This window comes from Leucoraja erinacea, chromosome 5, assembly GCF_028641065.1.
Source record: "Leucoraja erinacea ecotype New England chromosome 5, Leri_hhj_1, whole genome shotgun sequence".
Lineage (NCBI taxonomy): Eukaryota > Metazoa > Chordata > Chondrichthyes > Rajiformes > Rajidae > Leucoraja > Leucoraja erinaceus.
In genome coordinates this window covers 59,731,314-59,755,557 of record NC_073381.1, presented here as the reverse complement: position 1 = coordinate 59,755,557, position 24,244 = coordinate 59,731,314, and the positions used below count along the sequence as shown (strand labels likewise).

Genomic DNA, 24,244 nt, shown 5'->3' with positions numbered 1-24,244 from the left:
ATCTCTAACCAGTCTGAAGAAGGGTCTCGATCCGAAACGTCACCCATTCCTTCTCTACAGAGATGCTGCCTTTCCCGCTGAGTTACTCCAGCTTTTTGTGTCTATCTTTGGTTTAAGCCAGCATCTGCAGTTCGTTTCCTACACATATAGCTAATCCAACCAGTTTTAAATAATGCTTAATTTTTATCTGTGCTGTTTGCTTGTCATCTTATAATGTTACTCTATGGGCTATTAGGCAAAGCAGACTCCTTCTCTATGATTAGGAGGCAGGAAAGCAGAATTGACAGTAGCACAGGCGGAGATGGGGAACTGAACACTGAAGCTCTGCTGCGTTGCTGTTGACAAACAGCACGGAACTGCCCACTGGAAAACTGCATTGCTAATATGAATTTAATCGCTGGAAAAGCAGTGGGGAATTTAAAAATCATCGTGATGTGAAAGGGAGTTCTTTAGCCCATGACTGAGTTTCAAGAGAGTTAGATTTAGCTCTTAGGGCTAAGGGAATCAAGGGATATAGGGAAAAAGCCAGAACGGGGAACTGATTTTAGATGATCAGCCATGATCATATTGAATGGCGGTGCTGGCTCGAAGGGCCGAATGGCCTATCCTGCAGCAATTTTCCATGTTTCTATGACTGCAGTTAATGTGCAAATGAAGATTTTTTTTTACATAGAGATTTTCGCCCTTTTTCTGTAACTTATTTTAATTGTTAAGCAAGGCCATGAGTGAAAAACAGGCAGGGAGACAGGCATCCAGTCATCTCTGTTGGGAACTGCACATTATGCCACCAGACTTGGATGTAGTGCCCCAATAGAAGGCAAGTACTTATGATCATGACTCAGGAGATGGTTGCTTGGGCAAGATTAATGCCCCTGTCCCACTTAGGAACGTAAACTTCTGGAGACTTTGCGCCCCACCCAAGGGTTCCGTGCGGTTCCCGGAGGTTTTTTATCAGTCTCCCTACCTGCTTCCACTACCGGCAACCTCCGGCAACCACCTGCAACCTCCGGGAACCACACGGAAACCTTGGGTGGGGCGCAAAGTCTCCAGAGGTTTACGTTCAGGTTTCCTAAGTGGGACAGGGGCATAAGAGTCTATAATCTGCAATTTGAGAGGGAAAAGGTTAATTCAGTAGTGCCAGTGTTGCAGTTGAACAAAGGGGACCATGAAGGCATAAAAGAGGTGCTGCCCAAGGTCGAATGGAAAAGGATCTTAGCAAGAATGATGGAACTGCAATTGCAGTAATTTCTGGGCATAATCTGGAAGATGCAGGATCATTTCATTACCAAGAGGAAGAAAGATTCTAAGGGGAGTAAGAGGCAACCGTGGCAGACAAGGGAAGTTAGGGATTGAATAAAACTAAAAAAAGGTGTATAACACAGCAAAGAGTAGTGGGAAGCCAGAGGATTGGGAAACTTTCAAAGGACAACACAAGGTCAACAAATGGGCAATACTGGGTGAAAAGATGAAGTAAAGGGTAAGCTGGACAAGAATATAAAGAAGGATAGTAAAAGCTTATTTTAAGTATGTGAAGAGAAAAAAATGAGTAAAGACAAATGTGAGTCCCTTGAAGGCAGAAACAGGTGAAATTATAATGGGTAACAAGGAAATGGCAGAAGAGTTGAACAGGTACTTTGGTTCTGTCTTCACTAAGGAAGACACAAACAATCTCCCAGATGTACTAGAGGACAGAGGATCTAGGGAGACAGAGGAACTGAAAGAAATTTGCATTAGGCAAGAAATAGTATTGGATAGCCTGATGGGACTGAAGGCTGATAAATCCCCAGGGCTGGATGGTCTGCATCCCAGGGTCCTCAAGGAGGTGGCTCGAGAAATCATGGATGCTTTGGTGATCATTATTTAATGTTCTATAGATTCAGGATCAGTTTGTGTGGATTGGAGGGTAGCTAATGTTATCCCACTTTTCAAGAAAGGAGCGAGAGAAAAACGGGGAATTATAGACCAGTTAGCTTGACATTGGTGGTGGGGAAGATGCTGGAGTCAATTATTAAAGAAGTAACAATGGCGCATTTGGATAGCAGTAAAAGGATTGGTCCAAGTCAGCGTGGATTTATGAAAGGGAAATCCTGCTTAACTAACCTTCTGGAATTTTTTGAGGATGTGACAAGTAAAATAGATGAAGGCGGGCCAGTGGATGTAGCGTATCTGGACTTTCAGAAAGCCTTTGATAAGGTCCCACACACGAGATTAGTGGGCAAAATTAGAGCACATGGTATTGGGGGTAGGGTGTTGACATGGATAGAGAATTGGCTGGCAGACAGTAAACAAAGAGTAGGAATAAACACGTCCCTGTCAGAAGGGCAGGCAGTGGTGAGTGGAGTGCCGCAAGGCTGGTTGCTGGGGCCACAACTATGTACAATATATATTAATGATTTAGATGATGGAATTAAAAGCAACACTAGCAAATTTGCAGATCACACAAAGCTGGGTGGCAGTGTGAACTGTGAAAAAGATGCTAGGAGGTTGCAGCGTTGAGTGAGTGGGCAGATGCATGGCAGATGCAGTATAATGTAGATAAATGTGAGGTTATCCACTTTGGCGGAAAGAACAAGGGGGCAGATTATTATCTCAATGGTGTCCGATTAGGAAAAAGGGAAGCGCAACCAGACCTGGATGTCCTTGTACATCAGTCACTGAAAGTAGACATGAACGTACAGCAGGCAGTGAAGAAAGCTAATGGCATGTTGGCCTTCATAACGAGAGGATTTGAGTACAGGAGTAAAGAGGTTCTGCAGTTGTGCAGGGCCCTGGTGAGACCACATCTGGAGTATTGTGTGCAGTTTTGGTCTCCTAATTTGAGGAAGGACACCCTTGCCATTGAGGCAGTGCAACGTAGGTTCACGAGGTTAATCCCCGGGATGGCGGGACTGTCATATGAGGAGATTTTGGAAAGACTGGGCTTGTATTCACTGGATTTAGAAGGATGAGAGGTGATCTTCTAGAAACGTATAAAATTATAAAAGGACTGGACAAGCTAGATGCAGGAAAAATGTTCCCAATGTTCGGGGAGTCCAGAACCAGGGGCCACAGTCTAAAATTAAAGGGGAGGCCTTTAAAACTGAGATGAGAAAAAAACTTTTTCACCCAGTGTTGTGAATTTGTGGAATTCTCTGCCACAAAAGGCAGTAGAGGCAAATTCACTGGATGAATTTAAAAGAGAGTTAGATAAACCTATAGTGGCTAGTGGAATCAAGCGATACAGGGAGAAGGCAGGCCCGGGTTACTGATTGTGGATGATCAGCCATGATCACAATGAATGGCGGTGCTGGCTCAAAGGGCCAAATGGCCCCCTCCTGCACCTACTTTCTATGTTTCTATAACTGTTGACACTGTAATGTAAGGGTTAAACTGACTGTGAGCTGAAATGGAGCTGTCAGCTAAATTAGCAGCACATTTCAAACCCTGCTTAGAAAAACAAGTAGATGTTTTCGAAGAATACTTGGGCTAATTCAAAGGGACCAGTAGATCATGAGGACACCTGCGAGGTCTCTGAGATAAGCTTTGCTTGCCCAAAGACATCTGAGACTAGCTCGGCGTCTGATAGGACACATAACTCATGCCATTATGGTACCAAGGAAAATAGCTAGCTTGACACATAATCTCCTGTTCTTCTTGGTGATACAGAGTTATTTTGTATTGCTTCTTTATTGATGATAGTTTTTCTGTGTTTTACTTGTGTTTGTTTTAATAAATTGTTATTTGTGCTCTTCACCATGTGCTTCCTCCATTCATTGATCTGAATCCTTGAATCCTGCATATATTTCATCCCAGCCACCTCATCATAAAAGTCCCACCATCAGAAGAAGGAACAGCATCAAAAATACCAAAAATAATTGCAACAATTTCAGTGAACTTTACAAGAAATAAATTTTGTCCCCCCCCCCCCCCCCCCCACCCCCCCCCCCCCCCCCCCCCCCCCCCCCCCCCCCCCCCCCACCCCCATAGTGTGTCAACAGTTCAAAACTGTTACACGCAGCATCTGCTGCTCACAGAATACATGCCATTGATAGTAGCTCAGTGGTTCTGGCAGTAATCACGGGCCAATTTTTCTCTCTGTTTTGGAACATTACATGCAAATAATAAAACGTTTGTTGAGAGGATGAGGAGGACTCTGAAAGGCAAGAAGTAGGCAGACTGTCCAACCTTTGCATGTCCTGACAGTCTTTGCCTGTTGCGAGCTGTCAAAAGGCTTTCTAGGTCTTTTCATGTACCTCTAGTCAGAGACATTTTGCAAATTACTCAAAAGACAATTCTAAAAAAAGTACACTTGATATTAGTTTACACAGTTCATAATACTCAGGATTCAAGTCGCGTCCATTAGTTTTTGTCATAGAATAACCAATGCTCATCACGTCAGACATATTCCGATGATCTTATAAAAGCAGGCAAACAAGTTCTCTTCCGCAATACTAATCCAATCATAAACAATTTAGTTGAAAAGACATCTGTAAATGTGTTATTTGTGTACAAAAATGCGTGTGTGGTGTGTCTCCGAAGGCCAAATTCCATTAAAGAGAAAAGGCAGCAACTGATTAAATTTAAGCAACAGAACATTGAAACAAACATAAAGCCACACACTTTACTGGTTGAAATTTGATACAGATGGTCATATAAGTTACTCCGTGAACATCAGCTTTAACTGAACAGTCAAGCTGAGACTACAGATACAAATCTAAAATCAATGTAGAAGCAAAGAAATCCAGATCCTGGTAAATGCAGCAACGAACACAAAGTACTGGAGTAAATCAGCAGGTCAGGCAGCATCCCTGGAGAACATGGATAGCAAATGTTTTGGGTGGAGACTCTTCTTCAGGTCTCTACCCAAAACGTCATCTCCATGTTCTCCAGAGATGCTGCCTGACCTGCTGAGTTACACCAGCACTTTGTGTTCTTTGCTGCATTAACCAGGATCTGCAGTTCTTTGTTTCTACATTGATTTTAAAGGTTTCATTTCTACCCTAGAAATTGTACATTTGAAAAGCCATGCTCCATGTTAAATGGTTGGTACACAGTGGATCAATTCAAATGTTGAGGGAGGACTGGACACCTCAAAATTCAGGACAAGGACCAGAAAGGAAACAAGGCTCAAGACTGGATGGTGCATTGTGTGTACTACAGTTGAATAAGCCTTCTGCAATACAGCTATTACAGGTGCACAACCTTTTATCCGAAAGCCTTGGGACCAGACACTTGTCGGATTTCGGACATTTTCGGATTTCAGAATGGAAGATTTTTAGCGTAGATTAGGTAGGTAGCGCGGGCGGCTTGAAAAGTCTGGAGCAGCTGCCTCCTCCCCGGAGACCGGGAGAATCATTGCATAAATGTTAGTCAGTTAGTTTGGAGGGATTTTATGTGGTGGTGGTGGTGTAGGGGTGAAGGGGGAAACTTTAATTCTTAGTCCCCTACCTACCTGGTCGGCGACTCCCAACCTCGCGGAGCTGGGGGCTCCGTCCGGCCGCGGGCGGCGCCGGTTGTGGCTCCGACCCCGGACCCCTGGCTGCGAGGCGCTCCAAATCCAGCGCGGCCCGCGGCCGGAGTCCCAGCTCCGAGAATGTCGGGAGTCGGCGGCGTCGCAGCCAAAGATCCTAGAGGAGCTCCGCTATAGGATCTTTGGTCGCAGCGCTGGGATACCAGCGGGGAGCGAGCAATGCCCTTACCGGGTCGCCGTGCGGCAAGCTCCGGAGCGCTGTGGCCGCCTTCTTCCAACATTGCGGACGTCGCTGGATTTGGAGCCGCGGAGCTGGGGGCTCCGTCCAGCCGCGGGCGGCGCCGGTTGGAGCTCCGACCCCAGCAAACTCTACCCCTGGCTGCGCGGCTCCAAATCCAGCGACGCTCCGCGATGTTGTGTGTCGGCGGCCACAGCGCTCCGGAGCTTGCCGCACGGCGACCCGGTAAGGCATTGCCCGCACCCCGCTGGTATCCCAGCGCTGCGACGTCGCCGACTCCCGACATTCGCGGAGCTGGGGGGTCCGGCCGCGGGCCGCGGGCCGCGCTGGATTTGGAGCGCCTCGCAGCCAGGGGTAGAGTTGCCGGGGTCGGAGCTACAACCGGCGCCGCCCGCTGCCCCACCGGCCACAGCGCTGCGGAGTTTACTGCACGGCGACTCGGTAAGGCATTGACCGCTCCCCGCCTCTCCGACCAGGTAGGGGACTAAGAATTAAAGTTTACCCCTTCACCCCCCTTCACATAAAAGCCCTCCAAACTAACTGACTAACATTTAAGCAATGATTTACAGATGTTTAAGCGTCTCCCGGTCTCCAGGGAGGAGGCAGCCGCTACAGTAGTACAGACCTGGGTTGACCGTGGGTCGTTTTGGGTCAGGTTTGGCGCCAAACGCGAGCTTTGGTGCGCAGACGACATCTGGAAAAAATGGCCGGTTTTCGGAGCTTTTCGGTTTCTGGAACACCGGATAAAAGGCACCTGTACTGAATAGTCATTCAGTATTACTGGATTGTAGTAGTATTATTACCTACACTATAGGTTAAATGACCTCTGTAAATTGTCCCTAGTGTGTAGGGAGTGGTATAACGTAGAACAAATGATTGATGGTCGGCATGGACTCAGTGGGACACAGGGCTAGTCTCCATGCTGTATCTCTAAAACTAAAACACTCCCACTGACCTATTGGTCTGTGGCTCTGTACAGCTAAAGCAGGCCACAGCTGCATCAGTTATCCACCCATGCTTTTGGCTCAGCTAATTTGATTCCTCTCCCTTGGGGTGCAGGACATGCCCATCCTGTCTTGCACTGCCTCCTGCCCTGCATCTTGCAAGTGCAATAGTCATTTGTCTATATTTTCACTCTCTAGCTACTCCCATTGATCAGATAACCTTGTTTACAGCTTATCCCTCGAGTCACCTCAGTTGTACACTTTCACCGAAATTCCCCCAACCCCCCTGTAGCTTAACAAATTTCATTGCCGACTTCACAGTTTTGATGATGAGTCGTTGACCCAAAATGTTAACTTTGCTCCTCTTGCCACAGATGCAGCCTGACCTGCTGAGTACTTCCAGCACTTTTTATTTATTTGGGATGGGATAGGGTTGGTTGCAATTAGCTACAGGAGTGGTACTGATCAGGAAGGGTTGAGAGTGTTTGGCTCTGCTGGGTTTCTAGATAGCTTTAGCAGCAACTTGTAGTTATTGTTACCAGGACGGCTATTCCTTCTAAAAGATATATACAGACTTTTATTTAATTGTCTGAACTTGTGTGTTCTACACCAGAATACAAAAGAATATGTAACTGGAAGCACTATCTAGACAGCTGGTTCCCACCCATGTGCAGTGACCCAAGATTGTGCCGCGAGGGATTGAAATTGGACTGTGAGGGGTCCAAATTGTTTTTAATGATGAAAAATTCCGGTGAGAGTTGATGGAAAATCCCAGCAAAAATTGTTGTATTGGTTGTCACAGAGCCTTGCAGCTTTTGTGCAGGTTTCGGCAGCCAAGGGGCACCAGGGGTCATCACCATATTAGAGATAGAGTCATAGAGTGATACAGTGTGGAAACAGGCCCTTCGGCCCAACTTGCCCACACCGGCCAACATCTCCCAGCTACACTATTACCACCTGTCTGCGTTTGGTCCATATCCCTCCAAACCTGTCCTATCCATGTACCTGTCTAACTGCTTCAGATGCTAACTGCTGCCAGAATGCTAACTATTCTAAAAGGTTCCTGGTCCAAAACATCACCTATTCTCATCCTCCAGAGATACTGCATGACCCACTGAGTTCCCACAGCACAAGATACCAGCATCTGCAGTTCCTTGTCTCCTTAAATTATTTCATCCAGATTTTTTAAGGTCATAAGACAGATTTTTTCCCGTTGGAAAAAATGTAGCTAGGATGGAAGCCACAAGATGTCAATTTCATATTGTTATATTTTGTTCAACAATTTAATTCAACTTTAATTTCATACTTTAATTTTGATTAAAATGCTTTAATTTGTTTTTTAAATTTATTGGTTGAATTTTGTGTTTGATCAGCTGTAAAATCAAAATAAAATTTTGAAAACTCAAATCATTGTGACAGAATTAGCAATTAATTATCTTGCCATCTTAAAATATGAGCCACAAGTCCAAATGCTTGATCAATTTTTACACCAATGCAAAAGGATGTGAGCCACTTATCTAAAATATGACTAACAAAAATATTGCACATTGCATATAAATTATTGCACATGGAGTTAGTTATAGTCTTTAGCATAAGTTGGTATATTCAGTTATAGTACTTTGGATTTGGTTTTCTTAGTTGAGCGCTTATCCTGATGTTATAGCACATACTTTGTGTTTTAATTATCATTTAAATGAAAAATAAATACAGTAATGGAGAATTAAAATTGTACAGGATTGTAAATGGTGTAATATGCAAATATTTCCCTGATCTTTGCAGGAAAACAAAATGTTTTGCTTACCCGCACTCGTTGATCCAATTCCTGCTGTCAAGACTGACCGAGGTACAATTTTTGCTGCATATTTGAGAAATTGAGATTTTCCAGTACCAGGATCCCCTACCAGCAAGAGATGGGGCTCTCCTTCAAAACAAGGAAAACCTTAGTAATTATGCTCTCAGTAATGAATCACATACACTCAGCCATGCACTCACTGGATTTTGCCAGCTGTTCACACTTGCCATCATCACTCCTCTACCTGCCTGGACTTTTCCTGCATTCAAAGGACTTAGCAAGCGAACTCTCAACACTACAGAGGTGCCCCTCAAGGCAGAACAGGGCTCTGGAAGGCAAGTGGGCAGCACATTGCAGCACTGTTATGGATTGTGGCTATTCTGACAGCCCTTGACTGTTCAGAGGTCTTGGTCTTTTCTAAGCACCTCCAGCAATGATGTTTAAAGAAATACGCAATGAATTCTATATTTAAAAATATAGACACGATTTAAAAAAATGAAAAACAATTCAAATAAAGATTAGAATACAAATTAAGGGATAAAATTAAGTAAAATAATTAAGCAAGGTAATAACATATAACTTCCCCCTCCCGTCCTCACCAGGAGTAGACACTGCATTGAAAAATGCATGGAGTTGCTATATGCTAACATTTACATGTCCTAACAGAAATTTAAGGTGCCAGATGTTCTGTCCTCACCTTATGCTGCTGACTATGACTCACTAGGTTCAGTGGCAGAAGTCAAATACATCAGTATCAACCCTCTGCAGAAAGAGAATCCTCTGCAGAAACAAAGAATTGCAGATGCTGATTGGCTTCTACTCAACGGCTGTGGAAAGCATCTTGTCCGGAAATATCACGATTTGGTTTGGGAACTGCTCTGCCAAGGACAAGAAGGCTCTGCAGAGAGTAGTGCGTTCGGCCGAACGCACTATGAGAACTTCACTCGCCCCTCTGCAGGAACTATACATCAGAAGGTGCAACTCCAAAGCCAATAAGATCATGGGAGACCCCTTCCACCCCTGCAACAGATTGTTCCAGCTGTTACGGTCAGGCAAACGCCTCTGTTGTAATGCTGTGAGAATGGAGAGGTTGAGAAGGAGTTTCTTCCCAGAGGCCATTAGGACTGTAAACTCCTATCTCACCAGGGACTAACTTTACTGTACCATTCTACTGTTTTTTTTAATTGCTGTTTTTTTTCCTCCCACAATAAATAATATGTGATTCTGTTCCATTCTGTTTCCAGTTTGTTTGTTTGTTTGTTTGTTGCACAAAGTCCGTGAGCATTGCCACTTTTCATTTCACTGCACATCTCATGTGACGAATAAACTTGACTTGACTTGATTTATTAGAAATACTAGACCAAGTGCAGACTCGTTGGGCCCGCTCCCCCAACGCAATATTCCACCAAACTGCGCATGCGCGGCTGCCGCGCTCAAAGTAGTGCCGTTGATGGCACTAATTAAGTTAAAGTGAATAGAGGACCCGTGGAGGTGTTTGTAAAGTCGAAGGAAATTTACCCGTGGAGCCTTTGGGTCCCCGTTGTAAGGCCAGGCAAGTACACGCGAGAAAATGAAAACATTGCGATGTGAAAGTCGATTGCAAGATAGCGGCAGGTGAACTGCGCAGGGGGCGGACCCATTGGCATCCTGTTGTGACGTCGACTGTGGCTGCCGGGCAGGGCAGGGCGAATTGAAAAGTGTTTTTTGTAAAGTTTAAAATGTCAATAACTTGTAAAATATAACATAAATCTAAACAAAACTTGGTACTGCACATCGCAGGACAATGGCTGTATTTCGGGATCACACACACACACACACACACACACACAATCAAACTAGATGAGAGTTTTAGTTATATACTAGACTAAGTGGGACCCGTTGGGTCCCATTCTCACACAGGATGCCTGGTCCCCCAACGCAATAATCCACCTCTCCACCAATTCCAATATTCCACCACTCATGCATAGCCCTCAACTGCGCAGGCATGGGTGACGGGTTCCTGTTGTGACGCCCCTGATTCAGTCCATTCTTTCTTGTTGCGTTCTGCAGCCTGGGGAGGTGGGTCGACTTTAGGCGGGGACTGTCGGGGGCGGTGTGGGGGAACGTCCTGCGGCCTAGGGAGGGGCACGGCTTCTCGCGGGGCTGTTGGTGGCTGGTGGGGGAGGGGGAGCGTCCTGCAGCTGAGGGAGAGGGACGGCTTCAGGCAGTGACCAGTGGAGGGGGGGGGGGAGCTTTCTGGAGGGCTAGTAAGGGTGTTGTGGGCCAAAGGGACTGGTTTGCAGAGAGCTAGTATGGACATTGTGGGCCGAATGGATTCTTGGACTCACAGTTCACTCACTCACGGCTTGTGGGCTCACAGTTCAATCACTCGCAGCTGGTGGGCTCACAGTTCAGTCACTCATGGCTGGTGTATTCACAGTTCTAGACTCAACTCTCACTCACGGCTTCCGGGCTGACTGACTCACGCCTGGCCTCCGGGGCAATACCTTCATGGTGACTGACAGGCAAGAAGACCAATCTGCTGATCTCACTTTTTTTTTTTTAAACCTTCATAATTTTTCTAATATTTCACCGATCTGAACAAAACTTGGTGGCTTGGAGCAGAAGAGAACGGTGAGTAAGGTGGCGGAAAATTCCTAGCAGTATAGGGTAGCGATTTTACGCAAATTTAATTTCAATGCAGACCGGAAGTGGGATAGACAGACACAAGGTCAGTTTTTGACCTTGAACGAGACACCAAGAGGTACTCTTGCAGATGTGTACAAAACCAACAAAAACAGATAAAAAGGTAGTGTGAAACATTATTATACATCAAATTGAAATAATATTTTAAACTCGTGGACGGCAAAACTGGCACAATTTTACAAATGGCATTTTATTAAAAGACCATTACATGATTCATGCAGTGATGGCAGATAAAGATCTTGCATGTTCAACGTATTCAAGAAAAATCAATAGTTATTTTGTTGTTAAACAGGCCAAATTATTTTTTAATCTCAAATTATTTCTGGTTTTATGAATTTTGCTTCAAATCGTTCCAATGAATTGCATGGATTGCACGAATTGCATCAACATCATCGCTAAAAGGAAATGATGTTCCATTCCAAGCATAGAACAATGATATGGGCTCCACAGATTAATCACCAGGATATCAATTCAATAAGATTGCATGTCTACTTTGACAACACTAACCTCTAACTTTGGTCCCAGCTTCATCAATTCTTTGCACTCCACCCGCTAACACCATGGCGACTGCTAGTTTAACCACATACATTCCAAATACTTGTGGACAAAGGCTGGCCAGAATTTCATTCCTTCCTTAAAAAAAATAAAGATATGTGATGAAAGAACACAAAGCATATCCTATTATTTGCACTCAAAATAGAACACAAGTATTTGTATGTGCCGCCATAAACTAATTTATCAGAAACAGCATTATGTTCCACTCACTCCTAGACCCACTTTGCTCAGTGCTGTCAAGCTATTATATTGTCCAATTTAAAGTAGTTTATCACTTGTGCATTTTAAGGTTTTAAGAGTATGTTTATATTCATCACTAGACTCCAGAACAGTTGACAAGAGGTTCATTCACAATTCCATTAAAAATGTTCAATTTTAAAACTTGTGTGAAACTTAAAATGTTAAAGTGGAATTTATGAGGTGGGGGGAAATCCAGAACATAGAACAGTACAGCACAGAAACAGACCTTTCCGCCCACAATGCTTGTGCTGAATATAATGTGGTTAAACTGATCTCATCTGCCCGCACACGACCCATATTCCTCTATGACCTGCTCTTCCATGTGCCCATGTATAAACCTCCTAAACACCACTATGGTTTCTTCCAGATCCCTGAGCAGCTCTATTGTTTACTATCCTCTCTCTGTCTACTATGAATAAGCCAGTTCCAAATCCACACAGCCAAGCCATTATGTATCCTGCACATCTTAATCTTTTGGATCAGCCTACCAGGAGGAACCTTATCAAAAGCCTTTCTAAAATTCATGTATTCAACATCCACTGCCCAACTTTCATTAACCACGTCAAAAAACGCAAGTTAGTAAGACAGATACCAAGGTGAACTGGCTAACCTCAATTTGCCCATTCTCTTCAAAATTGGAGTAAATCCTATCGCAAAGAATTTTCCCCAACATTTTCCCCACCTTGGACAGGCGGCTCACTGATCTAGAGTTGAACCCCTGGATTCTCACTACTGCAAACCTTTTCCTTCAGTCTTCCACTCTTTGGTGGTGCCTTTTAGTTTGTTCCCATTCCTCATTGAGTGCACAAATGACCAAATATCTTTCTATGTTAATTTAATCCAGCTCTACCAATAATTCATCTACTCCTAACAGCATCTCATAATGTTTTTAATCAAGCAAAATATCGCAAGGCATATCACAGAATTGTAAGCGAGTAAAATTCAGCATGGTGAAAAATAAATTGGTCAGAAAACAAATCTTAAGATGCGTTTTAACAGAAGCCAGAAAAGCAGAGACTGAATGGGGAACACGGCTTTGATCGCTGAAGACACATTTGACAAATGCTGGACAGAAGCCAGCTCTAAAGGAACCTAGCTATCGGAAGCCAGCTCTAAAATAACCTAGCTGTCGAAAAGGCACAGCATGTGGGGCAAGGAGATAGGGAGAGAAGGGTCATGACTTCCAACATATAGGACAAACATTTTAAAAATCACTGGTGGGTAAACCAGAAGCCAATCAATGTCTGTACATGAGCAGAGGAGAGATGCATGAGCAAGACATCATTCTAAACAATACCTAGTCCAACAGATATTTCAGATTCTTTTCAGACTGCTCAATGTATCAATTGTCTTCCCAGCAATAAATGTTTTGTTACTTATATAGAGCAGGGCATAATTGGAATTTACTGCCATATCCAAATGCCCTCAAGAAGATGGTAATGAGTAGTCCCTTTGATTGATTGCTGTCCATATGGTTAAAGTGCTTCCATAAATTCATTCATCTGAGCAGAATTAGGTCATTCAGCCCATTGCGTCTGCTTTGCCATTCAATCATGGCTGATCTATCTTTCCCTCTCAACCCCTTCTCCCCGTAACTTTCCATAGTGCTGTAATGCAGAGCAGATGAAGGACTGACAACAGGTTTCCAAGTTTGGACCATGTGCAACTTGGAGGGGAACCTGTAGATGGCGATGTTCCCATGCATCTGCATCCATCTGCTGTGGGTGTTGCTGCAGGTTGCAAAGCAGGTAACCGCAGTATATTTGCATGCTGGCTGCAATCATTGTACAATGTTTATATGTTTTAATACGTTTCACATTTATAATTACAAATTATTAAAAAAATTATAAGAATAGGTTCAACCTATTTTAAGGACCTATTTTGTTACATTTTTCAGAAAGGGGTGAAAAGGTGGATAAACCCAACAAGCAACACATTCATGGGATATAAACAACAAAAGCAACTGACACATAATTAACACAAATGATGACAACACTGCAAACATAATTACTATACTCTGGTATATCCCAATGCCATGTGCATTGGGAAAGCAGGACAACGACTTTCACAGACAATAACTACACTTAAATGTAGTTAAAGTTCTGCCATAGAAATTACTACTTTATTTAAAAAACAAAACCACCAATTTAGCCATTTCAGCTATTAACAATAATTGATTTTTTTAACACTTCCTTAACAAACATTATCCATTCAGAGATGGTGCAGCCAGTATAGGCGTTGCCCATAGGTCCAGCAACCAGAGTTAAAATCTGACTTCGGGTGCTGTGTGTAGCTGTGTTTTCTCTAAGTATATATCCTGTCCTAAGTATATACCGTATCCCAAGTACGTGCTGGTAAGTTAATTTACTACGGTAAACATAGGGGAGTAGGCAAGTGGTGGAATCTGTGATATGTAGATGGGAAACAGGTGAATAGGTAACAGGGTACTGCAGATGCTGCTCTTCCAGTTTTCTTCCCCTCCCCCACAATCAGTGTGAAAAATGGTCTCAACCTGAAACAGTACCTATCCGTGTTCTGCAAAGATGCTACCTGTTCTGCTGAGTTACTCCAGAACTGTGTGTCCTTTAGTGATGAATTAGGTTGATCTGTGATCCTGCATACGCAATTAGTTGAAATTGCCTTTTTCTATATTTTATTATTACACTGTGGCGGCTCCCAAGGGTCGGGCCATCCAAAATGTCAAACCCCTTGGCAAGGGAATGGTTCAGTCCAGAGGCGGCCCTTAACCAGAGGGTTTAAAGGCAAGGGTTTGGGTGCCATCTTTCTCTCGTGGACTTCCCTACAACCGGGAGGAACACAAATAAAGGTGCCTCTCGAAATACCCGACTCCTCTCTTTCGTTTCGGGACCTACGCACCACATTGGTGACCCCGACGCTCCATTGTCGTCATGATGGAGAAAGGAGAAAGCCCTACCGCCTCACAGGTCGGCCCGGCCCTGTCTCTGGACGCGGTCTCTGTTAAATTGCCCACCTTCTGGGCCACCCGGCCGCACATCTGGTTCCAGCAGGCGGAGGCCCAGTTCAACCTGCGGGGCATCACGGTCGATGCCACCCGCTTCTATTACCTGGTGGGGGCCCTCGACCAGGACACGGTTGAAGAGGTCACGGACTTCCTCACAGCCCCCCCAGCCACCGATAAATACCTTGGCCTTAAGGAGGTCCTGCTCCAGATTTATGGACTCAGCAGGATGGAGCGTGCTGCCAGGCTCCTTCATATGGAGGGCCTAGGCGACCGACGGCCATCAAGCCTCCTAAAAGAGATGGTTGCGCTCCTGGATGGGCACACGCCGTGCCTGCTGTTTGAGTATACTCACCTCCATCTGCAGCCAGCCTACATCCGTCTGCAGCACACGGACGCCTCCTTCACCGACATCAGGGCCCTCGGTAGGCGCGCCGACGCGCTGTGGATGGCGTGCCCTGGTGACGTCAATACGCTGGCCGTCGGCAGACACGGGGACACTGATGACATCCCCCCGGCAGCTCCCGATTTCCTCCGGTGGGCCGTTGTGGAAGGAGTGACAGCTCCAGCCCGGAGGCTTGTAAGATCGCCCTGTGTTGGGTACTGCACCTGCAGTCCAGCGCCAGCAAGCTCCAAGTGCCACCAATAGGAGGCGCTGGTGCTACTACCATCAGCGCTGGGGTGCTGCAGCACGGCAATGCCGCCAGCCGTGCACGTTCTCGGGAAATGCCTGGGCCGGCTGCCAATAGCCCCCGCGGCGGCCGGCCAGATTCACCGCCTCTTCGCCTGGGATCGGCGCTCCGGGACCCGCTTCCTCGTCGATACTAGTGCGGAGCGGAGCATCCTGCCCCCTTCTCTGGCTGACATTCGTTCCGGTAAGCGGGGGCCCGTCCTCACCGCGGCGAATGGCAGCCCAACCCGCACGTATGGGGCGCGCTTGGTCCCGATCGTGTTCGGCTCCTGCCATTCCTCGTGGCGGTTCACCATTGCTGATGTCTCCCAGACGTTGCTCGGGGCCGACTTCCTCTGGGCGCATTCCCTCCTGGTGGACGTCAGGTATCAGCGCTTGGTCAACGCCGCTACGATGGAGCCGATCACGTTACGTTTGGATCAGCCGGTGGGACGCCCCCTGTCGTCCGTGGATTCCTGCTTCGCTCGGATCTTGGCCGCTTTCCCGGATATCCTGACCCCACAGTTTCGGTCATCGACCCCCAGTCATGGAGTGGTACATTTTATACAGACTACCAGCCCACCTATCCACGCTGACTGCCGCCGGATAAACTGCGTCTGGCACGGCGGGAATTCCGCACGATGGAGTCCTTGGGGATCGTCCACCCTTCAAGCAGCCCATGGGCGTCCCCACTCCACATGGTCCCTAAGGCAAGCGGGGGCTGGCGACCTTGCGCAGATTACCGGCGGCTGAATGCCGCAACAACCGCAGACCGATACCCCGTATCCCACATCCAGGACTTCACCACCCATTTGGTTGGGGTACTATGTTCTCCGAAGTGGATCTGGTACGGGATTATAACCAGATCCCGGTCCACCTGGAGGATGTACCCAAGACGGCGTGATGATCATCACGCCGTTCGGCCTGTATGAATTCACGTGGATACCGTTCGGCCTCAAGAACGCTGCGCAGGCTTTTCAACGCTTGATGGACGGGGTGTGTCGCGACCTCGAGTTTGTGTTCGTTTACCTAGACGACATCCTGGTGGCCAGCCGCTCGCAGCAGGAGCACTGCGCCCACCTCTGGCAGCTCTGTCAGCGGCTCAGCGAGCATGGTTTGGCTATCAACCTCGACAAGTGCCGTTTTGGCGTAACTGAGAACGACTTCCTCGGCCACTGTGTGACTTCACAAGGCGCGGTTCCCCTGCCGGACTGGGTCGACGCCATCCGTCGGTTTCCCCGCCCACGCACGGTGCGCGGCCTGCAGGAGTTTGTTGGGATGGTGGCATTTTATCATTGTTTTGTGCTATCCGCGGCCCACATCATGCGGCCCCTGTATCAACTTCTGGCGGGTGGGCAGCATAAGAACGTCGAGTGGACCCACAAGGCAGTGGCAGCATTTTGCGGTGCGAAGGAGGCCCTTGCTCGGGCCGTGCTGCTGGTGCACCCGCGGGAAGATGCCACGACTGCTCTCACGGTGGACGCCTCGTAGTCGGCGGTTGCTGCTGTGCTGGAGCAACTGACGGGCGGAGGTTGGTGGCCCCTGGCCTTCTTCAGCCGGCACCTCAACTGCGCGCAGACCAAATACAGCGCGTTCGTTCGCGAGCTCCTGGCTCTGTACCTGGCAGTACGCCACTTCCGCTACTTCCTGGAGGGCCGCCCGTTCACCGCCTACACAGACTACAAGCCGCTCACTTTCGCCCTGGCGAAGGTTTCTGACCCCTGGACCACACGACAGCAGCGGCAATTGGCCTACATTTCTGAATATACCACATCCATCCGCTACGTCGAGGGGTGAGTGGGCAAATGTTTGGCAGATGCAGTATAATATGGATACATGTGAGGTTATCCATTTTGGTGGCAAAAACAGGAAAGCAGACTATTATCTAAATGGTGGCCGATTAGGAAAAGGGGAGATGCAGCGAGACCTGGGTGTCATGGTACACCAGTCATTGAAGGTAGGCATGCAGGTGCAGCAGGCAGTAAAGAAAGCGAATGGTATGTTGGCTTTCATAGCAAAAGGATTTGAGTATAGGAGCAGGGAGGTTCTACTGCAGTTGTACAGGGTCTTGGTAAGACCACACCTGGAGTATTGCGTACAGTTTTGGTCTTTGGCCATAGAGGGAGTACAGAGAAGGTTCACCAGACTGATTCCTGGGATGTCAGGACTGTCTTATGAAGAAAGACTGGATAGACTTGGTTTATACTCTCTAGAATTTAAGAGATTGAGAGGGGATCTTATAGAAACTTACAACATTCTTAAGGGGTTGGACAGGATAGATGCAGGAAGATTGTTCCCGATGTTGGGGAAGTCCAGGACAAGGGGTCAAAACCGAGATGAGAAAAACTTTTTTCACACAGAGAGTGGTGAATCTCTGGAGGGCCCGTTCCGGGTGCTGGAACACGGGCAGACGATCTTTGTGCTGGACATGGGGTGCCGGCCGGAGGCCGTGTTGATTGTCCGGTTAAAGCCGGCACACCTGGACATTGACCAACCGGTGCTGGTTAACCAACCTACGCCTCGAGGGCGCCCCCCTTCACGGCTCCCTCCGCCTGTCACTCCGCCTGTCACTCCACCTGTCCTCCCGCCGGTCCCTCAACCTATCCCTCGACCCGTCCCTCCACATGTGCCTCCGCCAACCCCTCGATCGGCTGACTTCCGCACGCGGGCCGACCAGGTCGTGCGCCCGCCGGTGCGTTTCGTGCCTCGGGTTCTGGGAGGTGGGGACCTGTGGCAGAACTCCCATCATAGCTGGCAAACCCCTCGGCACGGGAATGGTTCAGTCCAGAGGCGGCCCTTAACCAGAGGGTTTAAAGGCAAGGGTTTGGGTGCCATCTTTCTCTTGTGGACCTCCCCACAACCGGGAGGAACACAAATAGAGGTGCCTCTCGAAATACCTGACTCTTCTCTTTCGTTTCGGGACCTACGCACCACAACACAACTTGGTAAAATCTAGTATAGATGTGTTACCTGAAAAATCCACTGACGTGATTTAATCAATTGCACGTGGTACGGTACCTGCTAGAGGATCAGCCTTGTAACTCTCCCAGAATTCTTTAAATTCTTTTTGGATAACCTCATCAATAACAACTCCAGATGTCTGTTCATTGTTCACTTCGAGATTATTGGCTTTCAGGACAAGTTCTAGATCACAACGGGTATCTTGAGTAAAAGGTTTCCATCTTTGCATGACCACACCATAAAGAGTAACATCATCACCTGTGATTCAAATACAAATATGCATGTTACTTTAGTTTAATTTAGTTTAGAGATTCAGCGCGGAAACAGGCCAATCGAGTCCGTGCCGACCAACGATCGCCGCACATTAATGCTACTCTACGCACACTAGGGACAATTTTACATTTATTCCAAGCCAATTAACCTACAAACCTGTACGTCTTTGGACCGTGGGAGGAAATCAACGATCTCGGAGAAAACCAACGCGGTCATGGGGAGTATGTACAAACTCCATACAGACAGCACCCGTAGTCGGGATCGAACCCGAGACTCCAGCGCCGCAAACTCTGCAAGGCAGCAACTCCACCACTGCGCCACCATGCCGCTTCTACATGCATTTGGTTACTGTTCGTTTTCAGGAGCAGAGAAGTGAATAAACTATTTGGAAGCACAGTCAGACTCCAATAGATTCTGATAGTTCAGAAACAAATGATTTGACATAAGGCTCATTCAAGCTCAAAGTTCACCAGGACCCTGTTCCACAGGCCCTCTCTCTTCACCGGGTTAAGTGCAAAACTTGATTAGAATTCTACAGGGCACTGGTGAGCAGTTTTATTTTAGAAAGGATACACTAGCATTAGAAACAAATGTGAACTGATTCACAGGCTACTTCACTGGATGAAAGTTGTTTTATCACCGATGGTGTCTATGTTCTACGAAATTACGCCTACATTCTTTGGAACAGAAGAATGAGGATGATCTTACTGAAACATACAAAATCCTGATTTAGTAAAAAAAATCATCCTCTGACTGGGTCCCAACATACAAAATCCTGATGGGAGAAATTTCCACTCTTTGGAAAATCCCAAGTGAGGGAAAATAGTCACAAGATTAAGAGGCAATAATTTAATGCATAGCTACACGAGAACTACTGCTCACAGGTAGGTGATGAATGTCTGGAATTCTCTACCTGCAGGGCTGTCAAGGCTAGATCATCGGGAGCACTTCAATGAGGAAGTGGAGTGTGTTTCCGTGCTGTATTACACTACAATTTATTGTTAATGTACAGGTTGCATCATCATCATGATTTATGGCATTCACAATAAAGTTTCTGCACCTTCATCCAGCTCATAAATTAAATATTTCCCCTTTTCTCGGATGTGATCACATGATGGAGAAAGAATTTCCAGTGCAGATCAGGAGTGAAATCTTTCCTTAAATAAATGTATTCTAATAAAACATTTTGCACACCTCCCATCTATCCATTCAGATGAACACTTCACATGATGCACCAGTTTAAAAAAATGTAATTATACAACCATCCAAGTTTTCCTTTAAGCTAAAAGATTAATATTAATATTGAACAATGTTTTTCTAAATTCTTCTTGTTCCAATTAAAAACAACAAGTGTAGTATAGTGTAGGCTCAATTTATAGTGCGGTCTCTGAAAGTCATGAAAACATTCATTTTCAGAAAATAACAGTAGTTTTTAATTAAAATATTAGAGAATTATAGTTCAGGATTAAATTGTAATGCCATCCATTCCCAAGAGTAATTGGTTAAGGCTTTAATTAGGTATGTTACAAAACCTACCTGAATCGTGTCTGAGCATCTGCCCCACCCCGTGTGCGTGATTTTGGCGCTGTTTACAGGGGGCGGGTTTAAAACGCGATTTTTACTAGGCTGTTCCAATCGAAAATGTTCAGCCTAGTAAATCATTAACGGAAAATCGCTGAAAAACCCCGTCGCAAAAGGTTCAGTACTGCTGTAGATTTGGGAGGAGCAACAGCAGCAACAGATTAGCTAGAGATACCACTGATTGGCTCTAGCCCAAGTGTGAGGAGAGGGGTGAAACCAGTTGAAAACTGAGGAATTGGCTGTGTAAATTGGTAAATAGGCAATTTATCAGTCAATTTAAGCAGGACAGCTCTTAGCGAGCAGCAGTGAGTGAGCGGCCTAGTGAGGGAAGTGCCCTGTGAGAAAAGTGTGAGTCTTTGGCTCGAGCGTCTTCGGAGAGGAGGCTGAGGAGACCACGCAATACGCTTGAGAGGCAAAGAGGTTTGCCACGCACTGCAAGGGAGCAGTGGACCAGACAGGAAGAGCGGACGGAATTACCACTAGACAGCCAAACCAGTAGGTAATTTACGGCTGGGGTGAGTACTTTCCCATTTATAGGAGGTAGGATTATATAAATAAGGGGTGTATCAATACAGTAGGGGATTCTTAAATAGGACCAGTTAATTACTTATATAAGATGGGCGGTCAGGAGATGTGCCAATACTGCGAGATGTGGGAATTTGTCGACACCATTGATGTAGAAGATCCCTACAGCTGCAGTAAGTGTTTGAGGCTAGAGGAACTCCAGCTCCGCATTGATGAGCTGGAGACCCAACTTCATACGCTGCGGTACATCAGGGAGGGGGAGTATTACCTGGATGTTTTGTGCCAGGGGATGGTCACACCGACCAGTTTAACTAATTCAGTAGGCAGTGAGCAAGGAAAGGAAGGTGTGGCCATAAGCGAGGCAGGTAGGGGGAACCAGGAGGAGATGCGGCAGGAGCCACAGCCCTTGTCCCTGACGAGCATGACCGAGGCTCTTACTCAATGTAAGGACGGGATCAGGGGCTGTGGGAGGGATGAGCAACCTGGCTGCAGCACCGTGGATCAGGAGGCCATTCAAGAGGGGGGAGTTAGAAGAAATGCCGTAGTGATAGGGGATAGTATTATTCGGGGGGTAGATAAGGTTCTCTGCGGCCAGCAGAACATGTCCCGAAGGCTGTGTTGCCTACCCGGTGCTAGGGTTAAGGATATCTCTGCGATGCTGGAGAGAAATTTGCAGAGGGAGGGGGAGGATCCAGTGGTCGTGGTCCATGTGGGGACCAATGACATAGGAAGGACGAGGAAGGAGGATCTGCTGAAGGAGTTTGAGCAGTTAGGGAATAAATTAAAAAGCAGAACCTCGAGGGTACTGATCTCCGGATTGCTACCTGAGCCACGGGCCAAATCGGCGAGGGTACGTAAAATTAAAAAGCTAAATGCGTGGCTCAAAGACTGGTGTGGGAATAATGGGTTTGGTTTCTTGGGCCACTGGCACCAGTACTGGGACAGGGGGGATCTGTTCTGTAAGGACGGACTTCACCTGAACGGTGCTGGGACTGGGGTCCTGGCAAATCATATAACTAGGGCAGGAGAGAGGTCTTTAAACTAAGTAGCGGGGGGGAGGTATCAAGGGGGGTAATAACGGCAGGGGTAGAGGAAATAGAGCAGGGTATCAGTGGGGAAGCGGAAAGTCAAAATGTGACAGGAGACAGAATGTGTGAAGATAAAGCTTTAGATGTAAAAGGGGCAAAAACGGAAAGGAAGGGTAGTAAAAATCATCTGAAAGTGCTTTATCTAAATGCACGGAGTATTCTGGACTCTAACCTGCTGCTGACCTTCTACCGCTCGTCCATCGAGAGCCTGCTGACATACTGCATTACAGCATGGTATGGCAGCTGCACCATGGCAGACAGGGAGAGGCTTCAGAGGGTAACCAGGACAGCGCAGAGGATCATTGGTTGCCCTCTCCCCTCCCTGATGGACATCTACACCTCCCGCTGCCTTAGCAGGGCAAAGAAGATCACCAAAGACAGCTCCCATCCTGCGTTTGGACTGTTCGACCTGCTGCCCTCTGGAAGGCGCTATAGGTGCATCAAATCCAGGACAAACAGACTCAGGAATAGCTGCTTCCCGAGAATTATATCTACCATAAATTCAAATCCACACATGCACTGACTACACCGCCCAACACGGACTTCCATCTGTATATATGTATATATGTATGTAGCGCCGTAGAATTTGTGCACCTACCCCCCCCCCCCCCCCCCCATCTCCCTTCTGTTTTGTTTTTCTGTTTCTTGTTTTTTGTGTAAAATTGTATGTATGCACTGAGTACGAGCAGCTTTCAGTTTCACTGTACATGTATAGTGACAATAAATGGCATATCTAATATCTATTCGTAATAAGATAAATGAATTAACGGTGCAATTAAGTATATATAGTTATGATATCGTGGCCATTACGGAGACATGGCTGCAAGGGGATCAGGACTGGGAGTTAAATATAGAGGGGTACTCGACAATCAGGAAAGAAAGGGAGGAGGGGTGGCCCTTTTAATAAGGGAGGGAATAACGGCAATAGAGAGGAAGGATATTGTGTTGAAGGATCAGGATAGTGAAACAGCTTGGGTACAGATAGAGAATAATAAGGGGAAAAAAACACTAGTGGGTGTAATTTATAGACCTCCAAATAGCTGTGACGCTGTTAGTCAGAACATAAATCTGCAAATAGTTGACGCATGTAAAAAGGGAACTGCTGTAATCATGGGGGACTTCAATTTTCATATTAATTGGGCAAACCAAACTGGGCAGGGTAGACTAGAGGAAGAGTTTATAGAATGTATTAGAGACGGGTTCCTAGAACAGTATGTCACAGAACCGACAAGGGGGGAGGCAATCTTGGATCTGGTCCTGTGTAATGAAGCAGGATTAATTAAAAATGTCATAGTTAGGGACTCGTTGGGAACAAGTGACCACAATATGGTCGAATTCCATATTCAAATAGAAGGGGAGCAGGTTGAAACTCAGGCTAGGGTGCTTAGTCTAAATAAGGGGGATTATGAAGGTATGAGGACTGAGCTGATCAAAGTTGACTGGGATAGCAGACTCAAGAATAAGACGGTACATGAGCAGTGGTGTACGTTTAAGGGTATACTGTATAACCTTCAAGAAATATTTATTGTTATGAAGAAAAAAAGAGAGAAGGATAATATCAGTCAGCCATGGCTCAGTAAAACTATAAAGGATAGTATTCGGCTGAAGGCAAGGGCATATAAGGTAGCCAGAGATAGTGGGAGGATAGAGGATTGGGAAGCATTTAAAGGTCAGCAAAAAATAACTAAGAGATTAATTAAGACGGGGAAAATAGACTATGAAAGGAATTTAGCGAACAACATAAAAACTAATAGTAACAGTTTTTATAGCTATATAAAAAGAAAAAGGGTGGCTAAGGTGAACGTTGGTCCATTGGAGGGTGAGACTGGAGAGTTGTTGGTGGGGAACATGGAAATGGCAAAGGCATTAAACGAGTATTTTGTATCAGTCTTCACCATAGAAGACACAAAAAATATTCCAACGCTGGATAAACAGGGGGGGCGGTAGGAATGGAGGAGCTAAATACTATTAAGATCACCAAGGAGGTGGTATTTAGGGAAATTAATGAGACTGAAGGAGGATAAATCCCCTGGGCCTGATGGATTACATCCAAGGGTCTTGAGGGAGATAGCGGTGGGGATTGTGGATGCATTGGTGATAAATTTTCCAAAACTCCCTGGAGGCAGGAACGGTCCCAGTGGATTGGAAAATGGCCAATGTAACACCTATATTTAAAAAAGGGAAGTAAACAGAAAGGCGGGTAACTATAGACCGGTTAGTCTAACATCGGTGGTGGGGTAAAAATGTTAGAGACAATTATTAA

At 46.2% G+C, this 24,244-nt stretch overlaps 1 protein-coding gene across 4 annotated transcripts in view; it reads right to left on the bottom strand.

The window, feature by feature from the left end:
* The window catches only part of mcm9 (minichromosome maintenance 9 homologous recombination repair factor), a 52,894-nt gene that overhangs the window by 16,012 nt on the left and 12,638 nt on the right, over positions 1-24,244 (bottom strand). The window contains exons 5-7 of one of the 4 annotated variants that reach the window (XM_055635748.1): positions 18,572-18,772; positions 11,616-11,741; positions 8,433-8,552 (exon numbers count right to left, since the gene is read on the bottom strand). In XM_055635748.1, the coding sequence (XP_055491723.1) occupies positions 8,433-8,552; positions 11,616-11,741; positions 18,572-18,772 (447 nt within the window). Of the gene's footprint in view, positions 1-8,432; positions 8,553-11,615; positions 11,742-18,571; positions 18,773-24,244 lie in introns of those variants that run through there. The other 3 variants (XR_008723486.1, XR_008723487.1, XM_055635749.1) reach the window with 3 other exon arrangements.